The sequence below is a fragment of the Neltuma alba genome, unplaced genomic scaffold (genome assembly GCF_004799145.2).
Source record: "Neltuma alba isolate B1F8T4 unplaced genomic scaffold, ASM479914v2 tig00006987_pilon, whole genome shotgun sequence".
Taxonomy (NCBI): domain Eukaryota; kingdom Viridiplantae; phylum Streptophyta; class Magnoliopsida; order Fabales; family Fabaceae; genus Neltuma; species Neltuma alba.
The window spans coordinates 192,124-217,711 of record NW_021634644.1 but is presented as its reverse complement, the minus strand read 5'-3'; the positions used below and the strand labels follow the sequence as shown (position 1 = coordinate 217,711).

The 25,588-nt window shown below is 38.0% G+C and overlaps 4 protein-coding genes across 5 annotated transcripts; all 4 read left to right on the top strand.

Annotated features, from left to right (window-relative positions):
* Positions 1-2,139: 2,139 nt before the first annotated feature.
* LOC114751585 (homeobox protein knotted-1-like 2) lies at positions 2,140-5,769 on the top strand. The gene is made up of 5 exons (XM_028940246.1): positions 2,140-2,567; positions 2,661-2,783; positions 2,890-3,022; positions 4,893-5,146; positions 5,283-5,769. The coding sequence occupies exons 1-5, from the start codon at positions 2,229-2,231 to the stop codon at positions 5,484-5,486; spliced, it is 1,053 nt and encodes a 350-aa protein (XP_028796079.1). The 5' UTR covers positions 2,140-2,228; the 3' UTR covers positions 5,487-5,769.
* Positions 5,770-7,478: 1,709 nt separating this feature from the next.
* Positions 7,479-10,860, top strand: LOC114751583 (branched-chain-amino-acid aminotransferase 2, chloroplastic-like). 2 transcript variants are annotated; one of them, XM_028940243.1, is made up of 10 exons: positions 7,482-7,621; positions 8,345-8,424; positions 8,707-8,878; positions 8,975-9,151; positions 9,236-9,367; positions 9,466-9,564; positions 9,759-9,875; positions 9,981-10,076; positions 10,225-10,337; positions 10,585-10,860. In XM_028940243.1, exons 1-10 carry the CDS (start codon positions 7,547-7,549, stop codon positions 10,697-10,699), a joined length of 1,176 nt encoding a protein of 391 aa, XP_028796076.1. In that variant the 5' UTR covers positions 7,482-7,546; the 3' UTR covers positions 10,700-10,860. The 2 variants fall into 2 exon arrangements, with proteins under 2 accessions (XP_028796077.1, XP_028796076.1); XM_028940244.1 differs by lacking the exon at positions 9,236-9,367 and having other exon boundaries at positions 7,479-7,621.
* A 4,110-nt stretch (positions 10,861-14,970) lies between these two features.
* Positions 14,971-17,082, top strand: LOC114751587 (branched-chain-amino-acid aminotransferase 2, chloroplastic-like). The gene is made up of 8 exons (XM_028940248.1): positions 14,971-15,123; positions 15,221-15,397; positions 15,714-15,845; positions 15,936-16,034; positions 16,125-16,241; positions 16,347-16,442; positions 16,593-16,705; positions 16,952-17,082. Exons 1-8 carry the CDS (start codon positions 15,001-15,003, stop codon positions 17,064-17,066), a joined length of 972 nt encoding a protein of 323 aa, XP_028796081.1. The 5' UTR covers positions 14,971-15,000; the 3' UTR covers positions 17,067-17,082.
* Positions 17,083-23,774: 6,692 nt separating this feature from the next.
* On the top strand, positions 23,775-25,339 carry LOC114751586 (transcription factor RAX3-like). Its single transcript, XM_028940247.1, has 3 exons — positions 23,775-23,983; positions 24,095-24,224; positions 24,325-25,339. Exons 1-3 carry the CDS (start codon positions 23,848-23,850, stop codon positions 25,061-25,063), a joined length of 1,005 nt encoding a protein of 334 aa, XP_028796080.1. The 5' UTR covers positions 23,775-23,847; the 3' UTR covers positions 25,064-25,339.
* Positions 25,340-25,588: the final 249 nt, after the last annotated feature.

Sequence of the window (25,588 nt, the reverse complement as noted above, 5' to 3'; positions counted from 1 at the left end):
GTAAAAAAATTAGTTTAAATCTTTGAAATAAAGATAATTTGTTTCAAACCATTATGAGAGAAGTTTCTTTTTCTATAAAAAGGCACAAAGAAATTAGCAAGAACACGTTATCATGAGGTGGAATTTGTATTTCCACGAAATATTTTTTAAAAAATCAGCCGATAGAATTCGTCAATTTTATAGGGATGAATGGGAGGAGCGTGCGAAGAAGTGAGAAAGAGGCGAGTGGAAGGGAATCGGCTGAGAAAAGGAAAAGCAAAGAGGGAAAAAGAAAAGCAAGAGAGGAAAGGGGCAGTGGCAGGAGCTAACAGCGCGGCTCTCGCGGGGGCTTATTTTCTTGAACAAGGTGTTTTTAACTCTGCACTAAAGTGGCCACCGTCTGTATCCCTGTCGACGTTTTCCCCCTCTTTCCTACAAAACAAAAATCATTCTATATATGTGCGTCATTCTCAAATTTTGTTCTTGCCCACAGTTTCCCTTAAATTAATATTTCCGATTTTAATTTTGAGATTTTATTTATAAATTATAAACAAAATGTTATAATTAAGATAAAAAATAATATTATATTATTCATCTCTCATAAACATAACATGCTGCATCAACCTCAAAACGGTGCATGTTCAATTTCAAATCTGGTAGACTGTATATAAAATCATTGCTTTTTTTTTTTTTATCGAGACGAATGAAATTCTATTACCATATATTGTTATACATCTGTTCTAATTAACAGAGCCCATATAGCTAGTATGACTTAAAACTCCGTGATTGTGTTTATTCTTTTAAAATTAGAGGGACTCCTTATATTTCTCATGAAAAAAAAAAACGCATTGGCATGTGAAAAATCGAGGAAATAAAATATCACAAGACATTCAATGAAAAGATTAATATTAAACAAAAACAACGGCACTTTTGTAAACAAGTTGTTATTGATTTTATATTATGTTGATATCAATAATAATTAGACTCAATATAATCTTTAGTTCTTAAAATTTGATCTAATTTTAATTTTAATCTCTGAAATTTGAAACCAATAATTTTAGTTCTTGAAACTTCTTTTTTTTTTCTGAAAACGAAAAATCCCTAGACAAACCAAAACAAAGTTACATTTCAAAAGCCAAAACCAAAATAAAATTAAATTTTAAAGAACAAAATTAAACTAAAGTTAAATTTGAGGAACAGATAATATTAACCTTTATAATTATTATTTTACAAGTTCTTGCCACCGATGTTCATAACATGCTTTTTAAAAAGATAACTGTTTTTTTTCTTTGAAGAAAGGATAAAGCTACTATTTGTGATTTGGCATTCAGCATATCATTGAATTTAATAAGTAACCATGAAACGCCAAAAACAGTATGCAGAGTAAAATGACAAGATTTGAGTTTAACACAACTTTTTTCTTTTTGTTACCTTCCGGCGCGTAAAAATAAGAGGTTTTTTTTTTTTCCTTTTGACCAAAACAGAAGTTAAATAAAGTATTAAATCAACATATTATTAACAAGCCAAGTCTTATTAGAGTCTCAAGCTTTACACAGAGTAACAGTTATAATTAAACAATAAACTGAAGTTGGACAAATAAAGACTACCTACTGATATTTTGAAATAAAAAGAATTTTAAAATAACATTTAAAAAATATTTAGATAAAGAGGTAGGGGACACAAAATTAAAGAAAGACCAATGAACAAGGGGCAGGTTGAGCCTACCTTCCATACAAATTAACCACCTTTCATTTTTTTTTTGATAGCCTTCGTAATTTTAATCAAACATTTTTCTCCTCTAAAGCGTGAGAAAGTCTTGTCAACGAACCCCTCCTGCTCAGCACGGAGGTTTTGCCATTAACCTCCGCTTCGCAGCCTTCGGTCTTTTGCCCCTCTCCTCTCGTATTCCTCACCTCCGAGCAAACCCGCCATTTATATCTGTGGGTGCAATCACCGAATTAAATCATCTCTTCAACTCGATACTTATTATCATTTTTTTCCCCAAAACCTTGTGTTTCGGTCTGGTATCTATCATCCATGGCACGTCATTCCCACTTAAATTAGCAGTCTTTGGATTTTAGGGTTTTATAAACTTCGAGTGTCGACCTTTTGCTGATCTATACTTCGTGACAAATGGTTATGAAGTAGGGTTTTTGTGCTGGCCTTCGTTTTCCCCTAATTTCTTGGAGCAGTTCAAGCTCTTGTATTTATCCGAGTGAGCTTATAGCTAGAGTCGGACATATAATTTAATGGAGGGATATAGTAACCAGGTGAGCGAAAGCACAGGTTCAAGGCCTAATTTCTCGTACTCCTTCGCTACAGTTGGAGGCTCAAGTGCGGGAAGCCATCATCAGTCGCCCAGAACTACCTTTCATCTCCAGTCAGGTGGATCTGAGTGTCATCAATCTGTGAAAACCGAAGCCAACACCTCCAATCACTCTCAGATTTTCCACCATCCTTTGATCAGACAAAGCCTCCAGACTCATGGAGGCAGCCAAACTTCTGACGAAGTTGAATCTCTCAAAGCTAAAATCATTGCTCATCCTCACTATTCTAACCTTCTGGAAGCTTACATGAACTGCCACAAGGTCAGAATAGTTACTTTCTGAGCTTTTTTTTTTTTTTACGCCCCCCTTCATGGGCTTATGTCCGTAGATAGATAGTTAATGACGCGACCGTAGGTAGGAGCTCCGCCGGAAGTGGTGGCACGTCTGACTGCGGCAAGGCAAGAGTTCGAGGCACGACAGCGATCTTCGGTCAGATCCAGGGAAACTTGCAAGGACCCAGAACTTGACCGATTTATGGTGGGTGTTTTCTTTCCTTTCCAAGGATTCTTTTGGTTTGCTTGGTAATTAAGTATTAAAAGAATAGAATTTGATAGACAAGGCTGTGTCGGTGCGATGATGACAGGAAGCTTATTATGACATGCTCGTGAAGTACGGGGAGGAATTAACAAGGCCAATTCAAGAGGCAATGGATTTCATACGCAACATCGAAGCTCAGCTCAATATACTTTCTAATGGACCTGTGCGCATCTTCCCTGGTATTCTTATCTTTCCACTTGTTTTACTTCCTCAATATTTTTTGGTCCCTGAATCAATTATTAATAATTTCCTATCATTCAAACCAAACAAATGCTGTACTAAACGATGGTCTGAATATGGTTTATACTCGTATCCGTATATTTTTAGCAATGAACTTTGACATTAACAACCCGAAACTTTGACCAATTTTTACGCATTCAATGCGGAGGAAATGGACCCAGAAAGAAAGCTGATTTTGATGAAGCGCAGAACCCTAACAACCAGGCTAAATATGTACCAGGTTTTAAGTTTCCGAGAATAGTCCAGTTAAATATTCACAAGATATTTTCTTTCCGGGCTAAAACCCTAATTTACACGTCCCGTTATTCTCTGTCCCCCTCTACCTTTCCCGAACTTCTGAATTCTGACAAAGTTATTCTTCTAGGGCTTCCTGGCTAGCTATCACAAACCTTAATAGTACGTTAATCGGTGCTTATATACCATAATGAATGTACTCTTCGACGATTTGTTGGGGGGTTTTATGAAGACATTCCTGTACACACCCCCCGTCATCATTGTAGTATCGACGCTCTCATGGCCTTGGGCCTCCCAACAAATCATAGTGATTATTAATTAAATTCAGAATATCTTACTCTAACGTGCAATGGGGTGGAAACAGTAGTAGTAACTAATAAAAATAGTGTGATTAATTTCGAGTACTGCATAATTAGCTTTTAGACATGAATATAAGTGGAATCTGTCGGAGACTGGAAAATCGGACCTTGAATTGAACTATGTCAAAATGATTTGACATGACAATAAAAAATAACTTTTCTTGCACTCATGGAATGCTGCTCCAGTATTTGTTTAATAAAAGATATGATCCAGTATAAATTTCCGTGTATTTGTTTATGCCCTCCAGATTCTTTATTCTGTATATGTATTTGATGTCGTTGGCTCGTAGCCAGGCTCCTTAACACATGAGCATACGGATCAAATGTTACCGTGAAGCCATCCTTGTTAATGCTGTTGCACGGATCAAGACAGCAACAATATATATTATTACTGTTGCTGCTAAGTGTCGCTTGCAGCTTCGGTTTAATTACACTCAATCAACGATATATGTAGATAAGATATACTCCTTCAGTTCTGAATATAAGACCTGTTTTATAATATAAATTACACTATAAAATGGGTCTTATATTTAAGACCGGAGGAGTATATTATAAATATGTAAGAATGAAAGTGGACATAAAAGAGCGCACGAGTGGCATTTGCAGCTGTAACCCTTTGAAGAGCTTAAGGAATGATCTATGCATTAACCTTAGGTTTGGTCAGTAACTACGACTCTATAATATGGTTTGCATAGGACCTGTTCAGAACAACTTATAAGTAGTTTTTTAATACTCCTCCGGTCCTTATTATAAGACCCAATTTGACTTTTTATTTGGTCCTAATTATAAGACCCAATCCATTTTATCTCTTATATTTATGCATTTTTTTCCAAGATAATCCTTCTAATAATGATAGTTTTAGCCAATATACTTAATTAGCAAGGATATTTTAGGAATGACAACACTTATTTATTATAAATAACCAACTTAACTTACTTCCTTAATCTCCTCAAATAAGTCAATTGGGTCTTATAATTAGGACCGGAGGAGTAGTAATTTACGGAATACGAGGAAAATATATGAGAAGAGTTTTGTCTCGATTTACATAAAACGTGTTTATAAGGAATTTTTTAAGACCTCCCAAACAGGTCCTATAATGTGGTCTTATTTGTCCTTTGATGTCCTTTATAATGTGGTCTTGTTTTTCGCTATTTACTATTCTCTCAACTAATTATTAAAAACGTTGTGAATGGCCAAATGTTGATCCAATGTGCAGAAGACAAGGGCGACGGTGTGGATTCATCTGAAGAGGATCAAGATAACAGCGGCGGAGAAGCAGAAATGGCCGGAATTGATCCTCGAGCTGAAGATCGCGAGCTTAAGAACCACTTGCTAAGAAAGTACAGTGGGTACTTGGGTAGCCTGAAGCAAGAACTTTCAAAGAAAAAGAAGAAAGGAAAGCTGCCTAAAGATGCCAGGCAAAAGCTTCTGAACTGGTGGGAATTACACTACAAATGGCCCTATCCTTCGGTATGTATATATTGTTGCGCATAAATTTCTCTATAGCTAGCACATACTTAGCGGTAACGAAACGCTTGGCTGATTTAATGAGATTGCATAGGCATTAATTACTTTGCTTTGCAACAACAATTAATAAATTGAGTAGGAATCAGAGAAAGTGGCACTGGCAGAATCAACGGGGTTGGATCAGAAGCAAATAAATAACTGGTTCATAAATCAAAGGAAGCGGCACTGGAAGCCATCAGAAGACATGCAATTTATGGTGATGGAAGGCATGCATCAACAGAATCCCGCTTTCTACATGGACGCCCACTACATGGCCGATGCTCGCTACCGTCTAGGACCATGATTATTGCCTGTGCCTTTCCATATAACATATTTATTGAAGCACAAGTCTTCGTTTAATTTGTTGTGCAGTGTGAGAATACATGATAGAGCAGTAATCTTGTAATATGATATATTTTCCAATGGTTGTCTGCTATTCTGAGTATCGGGTACAAACAATTTGTTCAGATGTTGTTGGACCCTGGTCTTGAGTGAAGGATTGCAGGAGATTATTGTCATTGCGTTACGTGTCTGACTAATGCAATCGCAGAACGAAGGTGAAATTCAATATTCAACGTTGCGAGGGACTAATCATAGTCAGACACAATTAAATGTTGGGGAACACAGGCAGAAGTATGCCGCGGGCTTAAGGATCATGAGATTGTTAAACTGGGTGGGCCAGGCCCAGTGTTAAATCATAATCTGCTATTTCCCCGGTCCGTGTATGCATGGCATAACGTGCCCGTCAAGTGTGGGTTAATAAAGTATGAGTTATTGTGGGATCTCTTGAACTGAAATGGCTGGGTGAGAGGAAAAATGTGGATGCAAGCAGTTGAAATTAGGTCGTTTGATTTTCCTCATGACTTGATTTTTATCTTTGACGTACTGTTTTGCGATCTGAAGACTTGGGATGATTGTATTGTGGATGGACACTCGAGCAGTGAATGTGTGATTCATCGATGATAAGATGCGGAGCTACACCCATCGTAGATTCTTCGATATTAGGTGGCCGTTGCGGGAAAGAGAATCCTAATGATCATATACATGCTGACATAGATTTTCCTAGCAGCGCGCTATTATATTTTCAATATATTTTTCAAAGTATAATAGGTAAGAGATTATTTTTTTATTTTATATTGTACATCTCTTAAAATAACTTTAAAAAAAAAAAAAAACTAAACCTGAATTGCCTAGATCAGATCTGAACAATTTAGATCTGATAAGTTTGAGGTGACCCGTGTTTGCATGTTGGTTTCATTGCCGCGTGTTTTGAGAAATTAGTAACGAAGCGCATTAAAGGACAACTAACCAATAGGCTTCGGATACGGCATGTGTGGGGATTGTGTTGTGCCATGTACAGTTGAAAGTCAACAAAAAGCGAGACTCTCCGTTCTGTGCCAGAAAAGAAGATAACAAATACCCACAAACGGCATGCACTTGACCGAAAGGGCTGACTTGTGCCAAAATATGCACATTTCACATGGAACTAGGGACGTGGCTAGTGAACAAAATTGAGCGGAAGGGCGCTCCTGATCATCTCCAAATTGAATAAATGAAAGAAGGAAACACATGTGGAAGAGTAGTCATAGGAAGTGTGTAAATGAGGGTGGCATCTATAGAAATAGAATCATGGCGAGTGGGGGATTCGTTCATTTGTGATTTTTTTTTTTTGGGGTTCTCCACCCGGTTCATCAGAGCTTTGCTCTGATTATGTCCGAATCCGACCCGCGTCACGCACCTGGGTATGGCGGGTGAGTCTCCCAGCAGGGGTTTTCTGCATCTATGAGAAATCAAACTCGAGACCTTACTTAAACGGAACCGAGCCGCTTACCACTCGGACCAACCCCTGTTGGTCATTTGTGAATGAATACACGCTAACTTATGTGTGTGACTGATAGAGATATTGTGGGCGGCTGGTTAGGCCCAAGGGGGAGGGTAAACAGACTTGACTCTGACGGTGTGAGGCGTAGAGGTGAAGCCGTTCGGGTGTGGATCACTTGGTTTGTCCAGAGGACGCAGGCCACGTGAGCGCATGGGACGTGAGGCCCACTGTATTTGGTGGACTCCTGTAGCCAATCGGATGGGCGCTGACGTGGATTTGGATGTGCGCCCCTTCTTTCCCTCTTCCCACGATTTTTTAAGCAGGAACGTGCCATGCCGCGTCTGAAAAGCTGGAGTTCCTATCCATGAAACCTCACCCACCTAACATTATACATATAAAACAAACAACTTTCTTCTTAATTACGTCCCAAACTTGCTCTTTCTACGCACTAGGCGTTATCCCCCTCCCTTCCACCTCGATCCCCTTTATAAAATCTCTCTCACTCCCTCCCATTTTCTCGCCATTCCCGCGTTCCCTCCGCCATGATTCACAGGAATCTCCGCTTCGCTCGATTGCTTCTTCCCTCTCATCCTTCTTCTTCCCCAGCTCTCTCCAAGGTCATCATTCTTCTGCTCTCTCTCCTTCTCTTATCTTTCAATTCTTTCTTTCCTTATACAATAATATTAATTTCTATGCGCAATCATTTCCTCTTCTCTGTTCTGTTCCTATTGCAGCATTTGTATTTTGTATTTATAGGCATCAACTCCGTCTCTCCCTCGTTCACTCATCCCCACAATATAGTACTCCATGGTCTCTTCAAGGGATCGAGTGGGCTAGCATAGGCTTGTGCACAAGCCTGGCCACAACTCCCACCAGTCATACGCATAAATACGATACAATGATTGTTGCTGCATCAGTTTTCTGCCCCTTTCAACGAGTACTAAATACCTAGTTCACCCACAAATAGAGAAAAGAAATCCATTATCAGCATGGTAGTACCTGCATAATCACAGGATAGATGAGTGATCCACACAAATAACTGAAATCGTAAATTACCCCTTTTTTGGGGTCAAAAATAATAAGATCCTCTAGAACGATCCTAGTTAACTTTGGCCACGAGTGCTCTTTGAACTGTCGACTCCTAATTGGTGTGTTGTGACTTTACCAGCGAGTATTTATCAAACTTTTTCTCTTTTACCTGAAATCATTATCGTGCACGAAAGCGGTTTGTCCGTCCTGCGTAGTTCAAAAAATTCAAGTGAAACAAACGAACATGCTTGTTGTTTTCAACTGTATTAGCGGGCCCTCTGGCTCATATGTTTGCCCACTAATGGTGCTAGACAGGACGCAACAGCCGTGGCTTTGTTTCTCAAGTCTCCTCCCTGCAGCAACCAGTGGCCGCACCATCATCACCTCACAGGTAACATCACTCCCCTTGTAACACCGCTAGCCCGTTGGTCCTCTCCACTTAAAATTTAAATAGCCAACGTAACCCACAACTGAATCACTTAACACTTGTTCTGCCTTCTTTTTAACTGCTCATGACTTATCATCTGTACAGTTTGTTGTTATTTAATATTCCATATATACGTGTGAAAATCAAATTAAAAAAAAAAACACATGCAGATCCAATAAAAGTGGGCGTCTATCATTTGGTCCACCTGTCCTCCTTTTTTAAATTATCTGTGTATGGAACTGGCAGGGAGGATGAGGACGCTGAAGTGGAATGGGATGGTCTAGGATTTGGACTGATGCCAACCGATTACATGTACGTGGCCAAGTGTAGTGGGGACCGCAACTTTGGACGAGGACAACTTAGTCTTTTCGGGAACTTTCAAGTGAGCCCCTCCGCCGGAGTTCTAAACTACGGCCAAGTGAGTAGATTCTGAAGGATAAATTTTGACAGATAACTTTTTACAAATCAATACAAAACCCCCGTATTTTCTCATACCCTATGCCTTTCTGAACAGGGACTATTTGAAGGTACGAAAGCATACAGAAAGGAAAATGGGCACCTACTTCTGTTTCGTCCCGAACAGAATGCCATACGCATGCGGATGGGGGCAGAAAGAATGTGCATGCCTGCACCTTCCGTGGATCAATTCGTGAATGCTCTCAAGCAAACTGCCTTGGCTAACAGGCGCTGGGTAAATACTCTCTCGCATTCTGTCATTGTATCTGATGTATTTGTTATAAGTTCAACCGTGGACTTACGTGGAAGGCGAAAGCAGGTTCCTCCACCGGCCAAGGGATCGCTGTACCTGAGGCCTCTGCTCATAGGGACGGGTCCCGTATTGGGTTTGGCCCCGGCGCCCGAGTATACATTCCTCATATATGCTTCTCCTGTGGGAAACTATTTCAAAGTCAGTTATTTGTTCTTTTTTTTTTTTTGGTTTATATGGAAGAAAACAATATCTAAAGCCCATGTCAACAAAAATAAAACACGTCTAAGTTGCCGCAGGAGGGTACGGCACCGCTTAACTTGTACGTGGAGGAGGACTTTGATCGTGCTTCTCGTCGCGGGACTGGAAGCGTCAAAACCATTTCAAATTATGCTCCCGTAATTACAATCTCTCAAAATTTGTTTTTTACCTTTTAGTCGTAAGACCCATGAAACTTGGCTCAGACGGTGTGCCCTTTGGGAAGTCCATTGACAGAAATAGATCATTGAGAGACATTATTTGATAAGGTTGATGTTCTATGTAGATGATCGAGTTATTGAAGCATAAAAGTGTTGTTTGTGTTGAACTGTAGGTTCTGATGGCACAAACGAGAGCAAAAAACAGAGGATTCTCGGATGTGCTGTACCTGGACTCGCAGACCAAGAAAAATCTAGAGGAGGTGTCGTCTTGTAACATTTTTATTGCAAAGGTATTTGCCTCTGAATTCTAGATATGCCTGCACCACTGCACATTTTTTATCCTACGAGCATTGTCGCAAGTAGCCCGTCTTATTTGGTTTTTCGAATTCGCAAAGGGCAAAAACATCTCAACACCAGCCACCAACGGAACCATTCTTGCGGGAATCACCAGAAAAAGTGTCATTGAAATTGCTCGTGATCTTGGCTATCAGGTTCCACTTCTTTTACGCTCATATTTGACAAGAAACTTGGTCTTCATTCCGCATTTCTTCTGGTTTCTTGTGTTTGATTGTAAGCAGAGTCTTCAATAAACTTTTGTGATGGAATTATAATGATGAATCCTGGCAATGTGATGATCAGGTGGAGGAGCGTGTCGTGGGAGTGGATGAATTAGCGGAGGCTGATGAAGTTTTCTGCACTGGTACTGCTGTTGGCGTTGCCCCTGTAGGAAACATCACTTACAGAGATACAAGGTAAAGCAGTGCCTCTCACTCATAATGGCCAACATAAAATCAACTAATCCCTGGGAAATTGCAAGCATGAGATGGTTCCTATTTTCTTCATTACATGAGCTGGACAAGATATCTCCATAATTCATGTTGCCCCACCATGCATATGACCACAGCCCAGTATAAAAATTAATCTTACTACCAAAATTTTTTGGGGGGGGGGGAACAAAACAGAAAACTAAAAGACTGAAATGTGGAGTTGTGTGTACAGGATGGAATACAGGACAGGGAGTGGAACGATCTGTCAAGAGCTGAGCTCCACACTCACGGGTATTCAGACTGGTAGGATTGAAGATGGCAAAGGGTGGATCCATGAGATTTACTAAATTCTTGCTATTTTGCTTGTAAACAAGTGTCGTAAAAAATGTGTAAATCAATATCCTGTGCCATGCCACGATAAATAAAATAGTTCCGTCATGACGTCTGATTATTACCAAGGATAGTAGAAATTTGAAAGAAAAATAATATAAAGAGGTGACTCTGTACATATTTGTTGGATTGGGCCAATAGAACGAAGATAAAGACGTACGACTGATGAGGAAACTTTGATGGCCGCTTGCTGTTAATTTAAACGAGACTTATCAAGATCATGGAAGAATCAATTATTGAAATCAATTATTAATGTGTGAGCCTGGGAGAGCTTTGCACGTGTAAAATTTGAATTAGCTGTGTGAGGAATATTGCCAGTACTGCCGAAATCGGTTGGTTGGAGGAAAAGAGAATCATTAATGATGACGACGGGGATATATTTGGCGTGTGAGCACTAATCGAGTTGATAAAGTAAAATTATATTCTGGGGCGGTGCATCATATTGCAAGATGGTATCACCCCAACAAGAAACAGTGCACCGCAATATGGAAGTATCTCGTGGATAATTACAATCGCAGTCCAGCCCAGACCCTTTTAGGATAATTTAGATCCAGGCCTAACAAATATATTAGTGATTTATAACTCGTAATCAGGTTTCTTTGCTACGATAACGATAAGCTGTAGTATTTTCCAAGTTGTGTCCTCTCACAAAAATAAAATTAAATAATCCTAGTTGTGTCCTGGTGAGGTTATTTGCTCATTTTTCTTTCTTTAGCCATGGTGATGAAACCTTGAAAATCATGTAGTGCACTAAATTGTGGATAATGACTCTGCTAGACGACACCATGGGGGTGAAGGATGAAGGAGGAGTTTGGATCACATACTAGGACAATGCCAAGCGCCTGTTTGCAACGCCCTTAGAAAGACGAAACGCGTCTTGGAATTGATAAAAACGAAGTTTGTAGGTAAGTGGGAGTTTTTGGGTTGTTTGAATTATTCTGCGTCGGTTTTGTTTTAGACATTCTCCCGTAGACTTTTCATTAGAAAAAAAAGGGAAGCACGGCCAGTTTTTTTTTTAAAAAAAAAAAATTCATTTTTTCTAGTACTTGGGAACATGGCGTCCAAAACTGGGAAAAGTAGAAAAAGAGCACAAATTGATTATGGCGAGATATTTTACATCAGATCTTTCATGTTGATTTTAATTGTAGCCGGTCCCCAGAATATTTCGAAAGGGGGAAAAAGTCAAAAAACCCTATCACAGAGAAGAGTGCGATATAGCTTAAAACTCCAAAAAATGTATGGCATCAGTTTTAATTAATAGTTTAAAAAAATTAGAAAAAACTATGTACTGTCTAGTACTTAAACTTATCTAATATTTCTTTCTTTTTTTTTAGCTAGACACATGGAGGTATTTTTGTTTGAAACATTGTCAGGTACTAAACATGAGTATTTCTCTTAATAAAAATTTGAACCTTCATTTGCTAAGTTATTGGGATTAATTCTTTCTACTAAATCTAGCATTCCACTAGATTATTTCAGATTTTTTTTAAATTTTATAAAAGGAAAAACGGAAGTAAAACGTCGGCCGGGGAGGGTAGTTGTGCATATGGGCAAGTTAGGTAGGCCGTGGGCCGCGGGCATTAGTCCTGTTGCAGTTAGGAACCCCGGGGGTCCATTAGCGATGTCATGTTCGGAATCTACACCCACACAATGTATCAATTCTAATAAATTGTTTGTCCCAAAAATTCTTAATAAGCACAATTATATCAATTTCATTCTATATGATAAAACTTACGATAAATTTTATTATTTACAAACGTACCTGATTAATAGAATATAATATAAGTCTGTCAATGTTTAAGGATACTTAAAGGTTTGATTTGAGCTAAAGCAAATTATATTAACTGAACAACATTTTTTATCTATAGTATTTGACTATGACGTTAGTTTTATTCGAATCGGATTAATTTGGTCCACAATAAACTTTTTTTTAACAAATTCTGCATTTTTTTGGTAGACTTGATTCAAATTGACATACGCTTTTGGAAATAAAAGAATTTAAGAATATTGACTTCTTTAGATTAGAGAATGAAGAATTGTATTATATTGAAATTTCAATATATTTGATTCAAAATATGAAAAATTAAATTGATATAGTATTAATAAATAATTTTATGTGAAATAATACAAGAGCGAGGAGGAGAACGATTCTGGGTGTGATCCTCATGTTAAATAATTTTATTGAGTAATAATCACGTCTCGATTATAGAATTGCTTTTAATGAGATCACATCCACGTGGCCAAGAATTTTAATTCAAGTAGTGTCGACTTTGGAAACAACTACAAAGCACATTTGGAAAAAATCTTTTAAAAAAAGACAACTTAATGAGCAAGATCTTTTTTTTGTTTTTTGACCAAAGTCATAAGCAGGATCACAAGAAGTAAATTAGTTTGGGGGGGGGGGATGTTGAAAACGTGGAGATTAGAGTTCTGGTGTGCTCTAATAAATAGTTTTGACGTCATAGTTAACTAATAAAGTCGGCCATATTATTTCATGCGTACACACACGCACACAGTGAAATCGATCTGTTTCTCAGTACTTTGTGGTTTGGATTTGTTTGAACATGTGCGTTTGTGTGTGAGAGCATATATATATATATATATATATATATTCTTCTGATCTTAAATATAAAACTTTTTTTTATAGCGTAACTACAAAAAAAGTGTTATGTTTAAGACCGGAGGAGTGTGTATATATATATAGAGAGAGAATTATAGATAGTGCAGTGAGCGGCCTAAAAGCCAAAACAACAATATTTCGCATCGATCACTTAGCTTGGCCTGTCTCCCATTGTTGTAGCAGTACTGATCACGCATCGATCAGCATGACTGGGAGGACTCTGTGCTTCCCAAGTTTAGCTCCTTTTTCTTCCCTCCCTTCCAAGGTTCTTATCTCTTCTTCTTTCTTTATTACAACATCCATCTCTTTGAAACGATTATGCATATATTTTCCCGTTCACTATGATCTATCAAGTGCTCAACATTAATATCTTTCCCACCATTATTCACCCTTCGTTTCAACAACACCTATAGTAGTGGCATTGTCAACTTCATTTTCTTCTCTTTTCCTCCCACACAAATGCAATTAAAACCAGGTCCGAAGGACGGATCATCCTTCTTTAAAGGGCATATATAGACTCACGGCTAACTTAACTGGGGTTGATCTATTTAATGTTAATTTCAACCCACAGTTATTTCTTTCCTTCCCACGCCATGAAATTAAAACAGAGTCCAAACTCAATAGGACATATCATCTTTCTTGAAAGGGCATACATACATATAAATATACACACACATATATGATACACTTACGGCTTAAGTAACTGGGGTTGATCTACTTAATGTTAATTTCTAAACACAATTATTTCTTTTCTGTTCTGTTCCCTTCGAAACAATTGTATTGTGTATACAGCTCTTTCGTTCAGTCATCCCCATAATACAATACTCAGTGTTTTGTTCAGGGATCGAATGGGCTAGAATAGGCTTGTGTATGTCCTGGACACAACTCCTACCGGTCATACTATAAATTCAAAATAATGATTGATGCTGCATGAGTTTTTATTTGCCCTATTCAACAACTATTAAATAATTAATACCTTGTTCCCAGGGCAGTATCTGCAGTGACGGGATGTAGATGAGCTCCACAAGACTTACTTGAATCGTAAAATACCCTTTTCTGGGTTCAAAATTTATAAGATACTCTAGAACGATACCAAATATAGGGCACAAGCGCTTTTAGAATCGTCCGCTCTTAAATCGGGCGGGGTGGTGTGACTTGACCACCGAGTATTTATCATATTTTTCTCCTTTGCCTTTAGTCATTATCGTACATGCGTATTGTTCAATGGCGGACAATCTGGCTGATGCTTGGCAATTAATGGTGGTAGATGGGACGCAGCTACCGTAGCTTTGCGTCTCAAGTCTCCTCCCTGCAACCATTGGCCCATCCATCGTCACCTCACAGGTAACAATCAATCCCCTCATAATACCACTCTTTCGTAACCGACAACTTAGTCATATATCACTTTCTAGCTTCTTTCTAACTGTCACAACTTATCACCAGCATAGTTTGTTCTAATTTAATCTTATATATATCGGTATGAAAGTTGAATTATAAAATAAACATGCAAATCCAAAATAAAAACGTGCGTCTATAATTTGATCCCTCATCCCTCTTTTTATAAATTATTCTCTTGGTGGAATTGGCAGGGAGGATGGCGACGCAGAAGCGGAATGGGATGGCCTAGGATTTGGCCTGATGCCGACCGATTACATGTACGTGGCCAAGTGTAGCGGGGACCGCAACTTTGGACGAGGACAACTTCGTCTTTTCGGGAACTTTCAAGTGAGCCCCTCCGCCGGAGTTCTAAACTACGGCCAAGTGAGTAGACTGTGAAGGATAAATTCTCGGAGACAGATAATTTCGTGATTCAAATGAAAACCCCTTGTTTCCTCATACCCCACGGCTTTCTGAACAGGGAGTGTTTGAAGGGACGAAAGCACACAGAAAGGAAAATGGGCACCTACTTCTGTTTCGCCCGGAACAAAATGCCATGCGCATGCGGATGGGTGCAGACCGAATGTGCATGCCTGCACCTTCCGTGGATCAATTCGTGAATGCTCTCAAGCAAACTGCCTTGGCCAACAGGCGCTGGGTAGTTACTCTCTGCGCCTTCTGTCCTATTTCAGATACTAAATATAAATAGAAGAATTAGTTAACTAATTTAAATAAATTTTAAAAAATAAATTAAATTAGTTATTTACAGTAAATAAGTATTGTATTTTTTAAAATATCTTTATTAATAAAATGTTTTGACTAAAATTATTATTATTAAAAATATCACTATAAAAACCAATATATAAATATAAGTGAAAAAGAAATAAAATGGAACCTTATATTATTGATAAAAGACAGTATTTGATTTATTTACTATGAGTTCAACCGTGGACTTACGTGGAAGGCGAAAGCAGGTTCCTCCACCGGCCAAGGGATCGCTGTACCTGAGGCCTCTGCTCATAGGGACGGGTCCCGTATTGGGTTTGGCCCCGGCGCCCGAATATACATTCCTCATATATGCTTCTCCCGTGGGCACCTATTTCAAAGTCAGTTACTTGTTCTTGTTTTTTTATATAGAAGAAAACAATATCTAAAGACCATGTCAACACAAATAAAACACGTCCAAGTTGCTGCAGGAGGGTACGGCACCGCTTAACTTGTACGTGGAGGAGGACACGGATCGTGCTTCTCGTCGCGGGACCGGAAGCGTCAAAACCATTTCAAATTATGCTCCCGTAATTACAATCTCTCAAAAGTTGTTTTCCCTTTTTTTAGCGAGACCCGTAGAACTTCGTGCATAAAGTGTTGTTTGTGCTGAAATGTAGGTTCTGATGGCACAAATGAGAGCAAAAAACAGGGGATTCTCGGATGTGCTGTACCTGGACTCGCAGACCAAGAAAAATCTAGAGGAGGTGTCGTCTTGTAACATTTTTATTGCAAAGGTATTTGCCTCTGAATTCTAGATATGCCTGCACCACTGCACATTTTTTATCCTACGAGCATTGTCGCAAGTAGCCCGTCTTATTTGGTTTTTCGAATTCGCAAAGGGCAAAAACATCTCAACACCAGCCACCAACGGAACCATTCTTGCGGGAATCACCAGAAAAAGTGTCATTGAAATTGCTCGTGATCTTGGCTATCAGGTTCCACTTCTTTTGCGCTCATATTTGACAAGAAACTTGGTCTTCATTCCGCATTTCTTCTGGTTTCTTGTGTTTGATTGGAAGCAGGGTCTTCAGCAAACTTTTTTGTGATGGAATTATAATGATGAATCCTGCAAATGTGATGATCAGGTGGAGGAGCGTGCCGTGGGAGTGGATGAATTAGCGGAGGCTGATGAAGTTTTCTGCACTGGTACTGCTGTTGGCGTTGCCCCTGTAGGAACCATCACTTACAGAGATGCAAGGTAAAGCGGCGCCTCTCACTCATAATCGCTGACATAAAATCAACTAATCCCTTGGTAATTGCAAGCATGAGATGGTTCCTATTTTCTTCGTTACATGAGCTGAAAAGATATCTCCATAATTCATGTTGCCCCACCACCATACATATGACCATATCCCGGTATAAAAATTAATCTTGCCACCAAAATTTTAAAAAACAAAAACAAAACAGGAAACTAAAAGACTGAAATGTGGAGTTGTGTGTACAGGATGGAATACAGAACAGGGAGGGGAACGATCTGTCAAGAGCTGAGCTCCACACTCACGGGTATTCAGACTGGTAAGATTGAAGATGGTAGAGGGTGGATCCATGAGATTTTCTAAACTCTGTGTTTTGCTTGTGAACCGGTGTCGGCAAAAATTTGTAAATCAACGTCATGTTTCCTGTACCATGTCATGATAAACAAAAAACCTATATAGAACAGCTTATAAGTAGTTTTTCAATCGTAATTTATATAATACGAAACAAGTATGTGAGATTGTACGGGTGAAAATAAACTAGGTTAGGTCAGGCTTTAGTTAAATAGCCTGGGCCTGCATTAGAGATCTAAAGCTTGGACCTGAGTCTGAGCCTGCATGTAGGCTTCTTTCTAAACTCGAGCCTGAGCCTTTAAAAGGCCTGATAAGGCCTAAAAGCCTTTTTAAAAGCCCACTTAAAATTTAGGTATTTAAATAGACTTAGAAGCACATGCCTCCAAATTCATGTATAACTCTTCAAATCTATTTTAAAGCTTACATTATGTCTTAAAAGCTTAGGATCTATTCTCACATACAATATGAGATAATAAGAGTCTAGTAAGGAAAAAGAATGCTTAGTGACAACAATTGTTCCAGCAAATATGAATAAGAAAAATTAATTACATGTTGACTAAGGAGGTATATTTTCTAAAATCAACTAAACCCAACAAGTGGCATGTAATTAAAACTAGATTTTACCTCTTGCTTTTCTAGCAGTATTATAATATTTCATTTGGGCATCACTAAAACAAACTTACTATAATTATTATGCTTTAGTGAACAACGTAAGTCAGGGGATAGAGAGTGAGCTAACGCAGTCATCTTGAGCGATCAAAGAAAAGAAATGTTGAGGTGAAAGATTGATTGATGAAAGAGTTGCGTTTCTGTATGAATGATGGGATGTGAGACTTAGGATTATGGCTAAGTTAGTAATTTTATAAATAATTTATAAAATTAATCTAGATTATATTATATAATAGTGTAAATTAAAAAAAAAAAAAACTAAATAGGCCAAGCCCGTAGACTTGTAGGCTAGGCTTTATAAAAATAGGCCTGGCCTTTTTACCTAAATAGGCCTTGCAATAGGTCTAAGCCTGAGCCTGGCCTATTTACTAAATAGGCTAGGTTAGGCTTAAAGTAGACTAAACCGTAAGCCTTTAATAGGGGCCTAGCCTACTTCTACCCCCATGTAAGAGGAGTTTCGTCTCGGCTTACATAAAACGTGTTTATGAGTGATTTTCACCATTACCTCAAATAGGTGCAAACTTGTTTAGTCATGATGCCTGATTATTGTTATGGGTAGTAGAAATTTGAATGAAAAATAATAAGACTTAATTGTATTCAGTATCCTCAAATATTTTTCTAATAACATCAACCATCTTGAAATAATTTTTTAATACATTAGACACTTCAAAATATTTTTTTTATTACACTTTAGCCCAAAATAATAGAGCTATGAAGTACTAAACCCTTTTTCTTTTTGAGATTTGTGCTGACACAATTGATTATGAGCTTGTTTGGAATAATTTATAAGTAACTTTTTAGTTGTGATTTATAAAATACGAGATAAGTACTTTTGATAAGTACTTTTTAATCATGATTTACAGAATACAAGATAAGTATGTGAGAGTTTTATTTCAACTAATATGAAACGTGTTTATAAGTATTTTTTTAATATTATCCCAAATAGGCCCTACAAGTGCTTCTCCGGCAGGAGCGTTGACCAGAATTTTGGGCCTGGTCAACCTACTCTTTTCGCCCACATTCATATCAGCCCATTCTTTACCCACACACACCCGGGCCCCTTTGCAGCGACGGCCTAGTACTATGTCTTGACAGGCAACACTTTTACCCCAAAAAAGGAACACCTTCTAAATTGTAATTTACGTGGTGGTATTCCAATACTGCTGTGCGCTAGCTTAAACTCAAATAGACGACTAAATAGGGCTGAGTAATGGGCGGGCTGGGCTAACCCGAAGGTTAGCCCATAGCCCGCCCATTTATTCATAAATGGGCATGGGCTAACCCATAACCCGGTAGTAGCCCATTTAGCCCATATTAAATGGGTTACGGGGCAGCCCGTTTGGGCTGACCGGGTTATGGGGTAACCCATTTATTTTTTTAAATTTTTTCAGTATAATTATTTTATATATGTAACCTTATGAAGCTGTCAATAAATTTTACATGCCAAATAGCAAATCAAATATGAAATAACATTAACCATATTCAATCACACAACCTCACTTAGATTCGCAAACAATTAAAGTCTGATAAAATCATAAAAATAGTCACCAATCATAAAGTCTCATAAACTTTGAAAGTTTCAACTTTTACCTAAAGGATAAAATAAAAACTTAGACAAGTATGAAGGTTTGATAAAATATGAATAAGAAACAATATCATCGATTAAATGAAAAATAAAAATATTTTAAAAAACTTAAAACTTAAATGGGCGGGTATGGGCAGCCCAATACCTTGCCCATAGCCCAACCCGTTTAATGGGCTACCCCGCCCATTTAAGCCCGCCCGTTTATAATCTCTTATTTGGGCTAATTGGGCGGGCTTAAATGGGCAAAAAATTCATGGGTTATGGGCGGGCTAGCGGGTAATGGGTTTGTTGCTCACCCCTACGACTAAAGAGACGAACGCTGCGGAACCTATATGACCATGTGCTAGATTAGTCAGCGATACTAGCTATAGTGAACCAGTAGATCAAATAAATAAAAACAACTAGGTGCACTTTTGATTTGATGAATGGTTTTTTTCAATCAATTCTTAATTAATATGAAATAAACAGTGTATGTCTGCTAATTAATCATAAAAATATACAGGGCATTAAATAAGAAGTTAACGTAAGAACCAGGTATATTCATTCCGTGCGTATATAGCACAAATTCATGCATGTCGTGTTCCCCATCTGAGCCATTCGTTACGTTCCATTTGAATATGAGCCGTCTATGGTCAGATTCTATGCACCAAGATCCCATCATGACTCAGACTTTCACAGGGAAAAAAGATCAGTAGATCACAATCATATGCATAAACGAGCTAATTAGATAGAAACTTCATAATAGTTAGGGAGAATTATAATAGGGTACTAAAAAAGAAAAATAATTACAAAACAAATCTTCAAAATTATTATTTTCTACTCTAAAATTTGTCATTACAAGTTATTAAGGTTGTTGTTGAGATTTTTTAATAATTATATTTCTTTTTTGACACTTAATTGTGATGGTCCCTGATAGCCACGGAAAGTAAATGGGACCCACTATTAGCCCCCATAGTCATAGGCTCGTAGCTACTCCAAAGGCCACGAAAGGCGAGTAATTGGTGTAATCCCAAGCTTTCATGACTATTGGATCCATCCATCAATATTTAACTGATGCCCTCAAGTTTTTTGTACATTTTATAATCTCCAGTGTCCTATTCTATCGCTAAGGATTCCTACCATGCAGTCACTCTCACGATGACAAGCAAGTTTTACCGAAAAGCAGTGGTTTTCCCCTTTGGCTGTGGATTTTGCATAACCCAGTCATATAAAAAAGCATTCCAGATCTGCGTTTTTTAATTTATATCTCACATAGAGAAAGTCGCAATGACAAACTGTCATCCAACATAAACATAACTCCAGGCTAGCTCTTTTCTTTCATGTCTGTTCTTTTTTATCAGTTGTTATGGACGAAGAACACTTTTTGGGTCAGGGTAAAAGATAATAAAACCCAGAGATGAAGTTGGATTCAGCTGTACTCAGAGATGAGATCATCAACAATGATTGATTTTCCAAATACGCAGGTCAAATCATGCTTGGAAATTATATGCGTGTAATATACTGCGCTGCCCTACTAGCAAGACCTTCATCTGTCCTTCCCTTTATTATTTTATCTCGAATTTGGGGAATTGGGTTATACAGTTTGCTTGCCTCTATCCTCGGCTAAGCTCTTTTTTGGGAATTCTCGATGTCTTTTCACTCAATCGTTTTTTCCCTCCTTTTCGATACAAATCTTTTGAGATTGCATTTCTGTTACTTGTCTGAGAATATGGTTATTAATTAGTGGTCGAGAAGCAGGCACAAGCACAACACTCAGATCACTGAACCAAGTTAAACATAAACTGGCCAACCCAGAAAGAAGAAACAAGGTAAATAGGGCTTGTTCTCCGTGTAGTGGGATTCCAGCTAGGCCTGATTTGAATAATAGGTTGATGGTAATAGTTAACAGTCGCCTCATTGACTTTAAACATATCGTCAATTTTGTGACAGATTTCATATGACACAGCGGTAAATTAACATTACTATTTAGAGAACGGAAAATCTGCTACTAGTTAGTTGTCAAACTAAAATTATTGTTATTATGACTTGGGCTACGACAGGCACAAGCATATGATCCTCAAAACAAGAATTAATTAGCATTGCTCTCTAAAATTTCACAAGGCAAGGTTGTATACGGGGAAAAAAGGTGAGATCAGTCTGACAGCAGGTGAACTAAGCGAAAGCATCCTCAATTCATTATTTTTTGGGTTCGTGGTGAGAATGGAAAACTTTTTAACCCATGATGTTGAACTCATCATGAAGACTTTTGAGTTTGAATTACAAATTAAGTACGTAATCTGAGTGAAGATTCAATATGTACACGAGAAGTCAGTAAAGTGAAAAAGCTGGGGTATCGTAGGGTTCGTTGTGTTGTTATATACTTAGCATATTATAAAAAATAACATTGGCTACGCTAGCTGGTGCTCTAGATCAGGTCTGTGAAGCACTAAGGAGGGGCCAAAAGGCCTTCTTAAGGTCAAACTAGATGACGACGCTGATGCAACACTATCGTGTCCAATTCTAACGTATGGTAACGAAATTTCCCCTTTTCTGGCACACCATCTAGTGACTTTTTGATTCAACCTGTCTTTGACTTGGAAACTCTCCTTTATGAAGCAGATGTGAAATTTGATTACTCATTGTTCTGCTTTTACCTAGAGTATTAGCACTGGCTCACTAGTAATTATTAATACTACATCATCAGATCCTTAATATTAGAATTAGTTTGATATTTAATTTGATCCTAAATATAAGATTCCAAATTACTTTATCTTTTATATTTATCCATTTTTTTAAAATACTTCTTGTAGTAGTTGCATATGTTGAAGGTTTCATCAAATGATAGTTTTAGTTAGTGCACATGATTAGTAAGGATATTTAAAAAAAACTTATTTATTACAAATAACTAATTTTACTAATTTTACTTAAATTAGTTAACTAGCTTTTATATTAAAAATCAGAAATAATAATTATCTTGTTGGTCGTTTGTTCACCAACCAAAACGGAAAATATATCCCACATATTTTCCACTTCTCACTGCCTTTCTCCTTTTCCTGCTTCTAGAAATTTTGTAACCTTTTCAATTGAGACCAAATGTTTCCAGTGAGTACAATGAGATGTATTTGACCTCAGTTGATTCTTAATTTCAACATCGCGAGTTTTTCTTCCACTTGGATGGTTTGATTGGTAAATTAATGACCCCACAAAATTTATTATCAAATTATCTTTCTTTGTCTCTCAACTTCCGAGACCACATGCTTTGTCTTATTCTCCTTCCACTGTCGTAATAATGCGTTGATCACTTTATTTAATTTTCATATTATCACTCTTCTCATGATTTTTGTTTCTTCTATTTCACCTCTATTATTGATTTGAAGTTTCAAAAAGATATGATTTCAAAAAAAGGAAGAAACTTAAACGACCTACCAATTAAGGCATTGACACCAACAATGAGCACCTTGCCAACTATTTCAGAGTTAGTCCAAGCGAGAGTACTGATAGGGGTAGATCAACTAGGGTTAGCAACATACACTTGATCGCCTATCTACATTCATCATTGTGCAGTAAATTAGGGATTGTAGTTCAAATGATTGAGAATGGAAATAATACAAATCATTGAGATACGCTGTAAAAAGGAATACAGGAGAAGTTAGGGATCACTTAATGTAGTTTGAAAAGTTTATTGACACAGGTGCTTAGATCTGTGTCCATATTGTATGCATTAGTTTGGGTCCCTTCATGTAATAGAATAAATCTAAGATAATAATTGATATTCACTGTTTGAGTTGTTAGGAAACGCTTTTAAAACTCAATTGTAAAAACAAATTAAATATATGCTAGAGTTGAGCAATGCACTGGTCCTAATTAAATGCGGTTAATTAATGGCGTTAGATATTCGACTCGTCTGTGCTGAAGAATATATAAATGATTAAGTAATCAAAAAAATGTATTATATATATTAATTTATCTAAGAAAATAATTATTTTTATATCTATCAACTAGGTATTTAATATAACTTCATGATTCCGGGCATGAGAAAGACAAGAGAACAAAGCTTATTCTTCTGTTCTGGCAGTGCTAAATTTCAAGAATTTTCAATGCCATACAGCCGCTGTGTGTAGCACACCTCCGATATACTCCTCCGGTCCTAATTATAAGACCCAATTGACTTATTTGAGGAGATTAAGGAAGTAAGTTAAGTTGGTTATTTATAATAAATAAGTGTTGTTATTTCTAAAATATCCTTGCTAATTAAGTATATTGGCTAAAACTATCATTATTAGAAGGATTATCTTGGAAAAAAATGCATAAATATAAGAGAGAAAATGGATTGGGTCTTATAATTAGAACCAAATAAAAAGTCAAATTGAGTCTTATAATAAGGACAGGAGGAGTATAATAATAGCGAGATAGGGTTGTATAAAATCATGTTTATCAGCTCCCAGTTTTATTATTATTAAATCTCCTGTTGTTCTGACTCGGGGTTGTAAAAGAGAGAAGAGGTATGCTCCAAAGTCCAAACAAGCTCTGAGCAACACTGTACATTCAGTCATCATCAACATGGGGAGAGCTCCTTGCTGCGACAAAGCGAACGTGAAGAGAGGCCCTTGGTCCCCAGAAGAAGATGCGAAGCTCAAGTCCTATATTGAACAACACGGCACCGGCGGTAACTGGATCGCTTTGCCACAAAAGATCGGTATTGATCAATTAATTACACACACCGAGTAGTTTTTTAGGTTTTCTATTTAGCTATCCTAGAAATGTTTGAAAGAAAATTCTTGGAATTTGTTTGATTATTGTGAATCAGGGCTAAAGAGATGCGGCAAGAGTTGCCGTCTACGGTGGTTGAACTACCTTCGCCCCAATATCAAGCACGGGGGTTTCTCCGAAGAAGAGGACAACATCATATGCAGCCTCTACGTTAGCATTGGAAGCAGGTTCGACCATGTCTAACCCACAACTGTAACTATAGTATTACCTACTCTTGTCTAGTCACTAATGATTTTGGTTCGGTTTGGTTGGGTAAACTGGCGGCAGGTGGTCGGTGATTGCTGCTCAATTGCCGGGACGAACAGATAACGATATAAAGAACTACTGGAACACAAGGTTGAAGAAGAAGCTTCTGGGAAAGCACCGCAAAGAACAACAGGCTCGTTGTAGGGGCAAGAATAAGCAGGGAGCGAATAAGAGTACTGTTGGGAATTCATCGATCCTTGGAGAAAACAGTAGTGTTCAGGTTCAGGCTCAACAACAACCGTATTGGCCTCACCCCCAGATGATGCCAGTGCTGCCACCCTTGCCTTACTCAGACCAAGTCCCAGGTTTCAACGACCAAGATTCCATTAGAAAACTGCTTATCAAGCTTGGAGGAGTGTTTTCTGACCAGCCTGATGGGTTCAATTTTCATTTACCAGATGCCACTCATCCCTCCGCACAATCACCAATTTATCAAGTTTCTTCTTCTGCTTCCGCAGGCGCTATGAACAATAACCAACTTCAATTCCCTCATCTCCATTACCACTCTGGACTTAATAACTTGGTGCAAGGAAGCAGCACTTTCACCCAAGCACAGGAGGAAATAATGTCCGTATCTTATCCCCCTAGCCTAGATGGGCTGGAATTCTTGATCAATCATGATGATAAGATAGACCCTACCGCCTCGTGTCACAGCAACACCATAGTTAGTCCTCCTCTACTTTCCTCCGATTACGAATGTATCCCACCAACTGATCAGCAATTTGCTTTTCAGGAGTTGAGGTATCCAGGTGCCCACTAGTATCATGTACATTGTTCACTGCTTTGATTAGCCATTTGTACGTAGCAAACTAGAGGGAAGCTTCAGCTGGTTTCCTTCATATAGGAATATCTTCAGCTGGCTATATATATGTACATATAGCTGGCCATCATATGTGTCTGCTCTCTAGCTGTTCCATGATTGTTTCCTTTACTGACACTTAAGTTTATCTGACTACCTCGTGTATTTGTCTGTAATTTTGAGTGCATTGAAACATTGTTCGCGTTCTGACTAGAATTTTAATTAGCAGCATTAATGCATGAGTGCCTGAGTTTTCAAACAGAAATTAATTCAGTTCATCTTGTAGTGAAAGGGTCACTGAAGAGAAGCATTCATCACAAGCCCATTATTGAAATTACTGGCATGTGTTGTGTGGGTAAGATCTGGATAGGAATTCAAAGGAGAGGGTACTAGGGGTAGCCTCATCTATTCTAAACCGGATACTACTGTAGATTTGTGGGGATGATTGCTCGAATTTTTGTCATAATGTTTGTCCAATGAAAACTA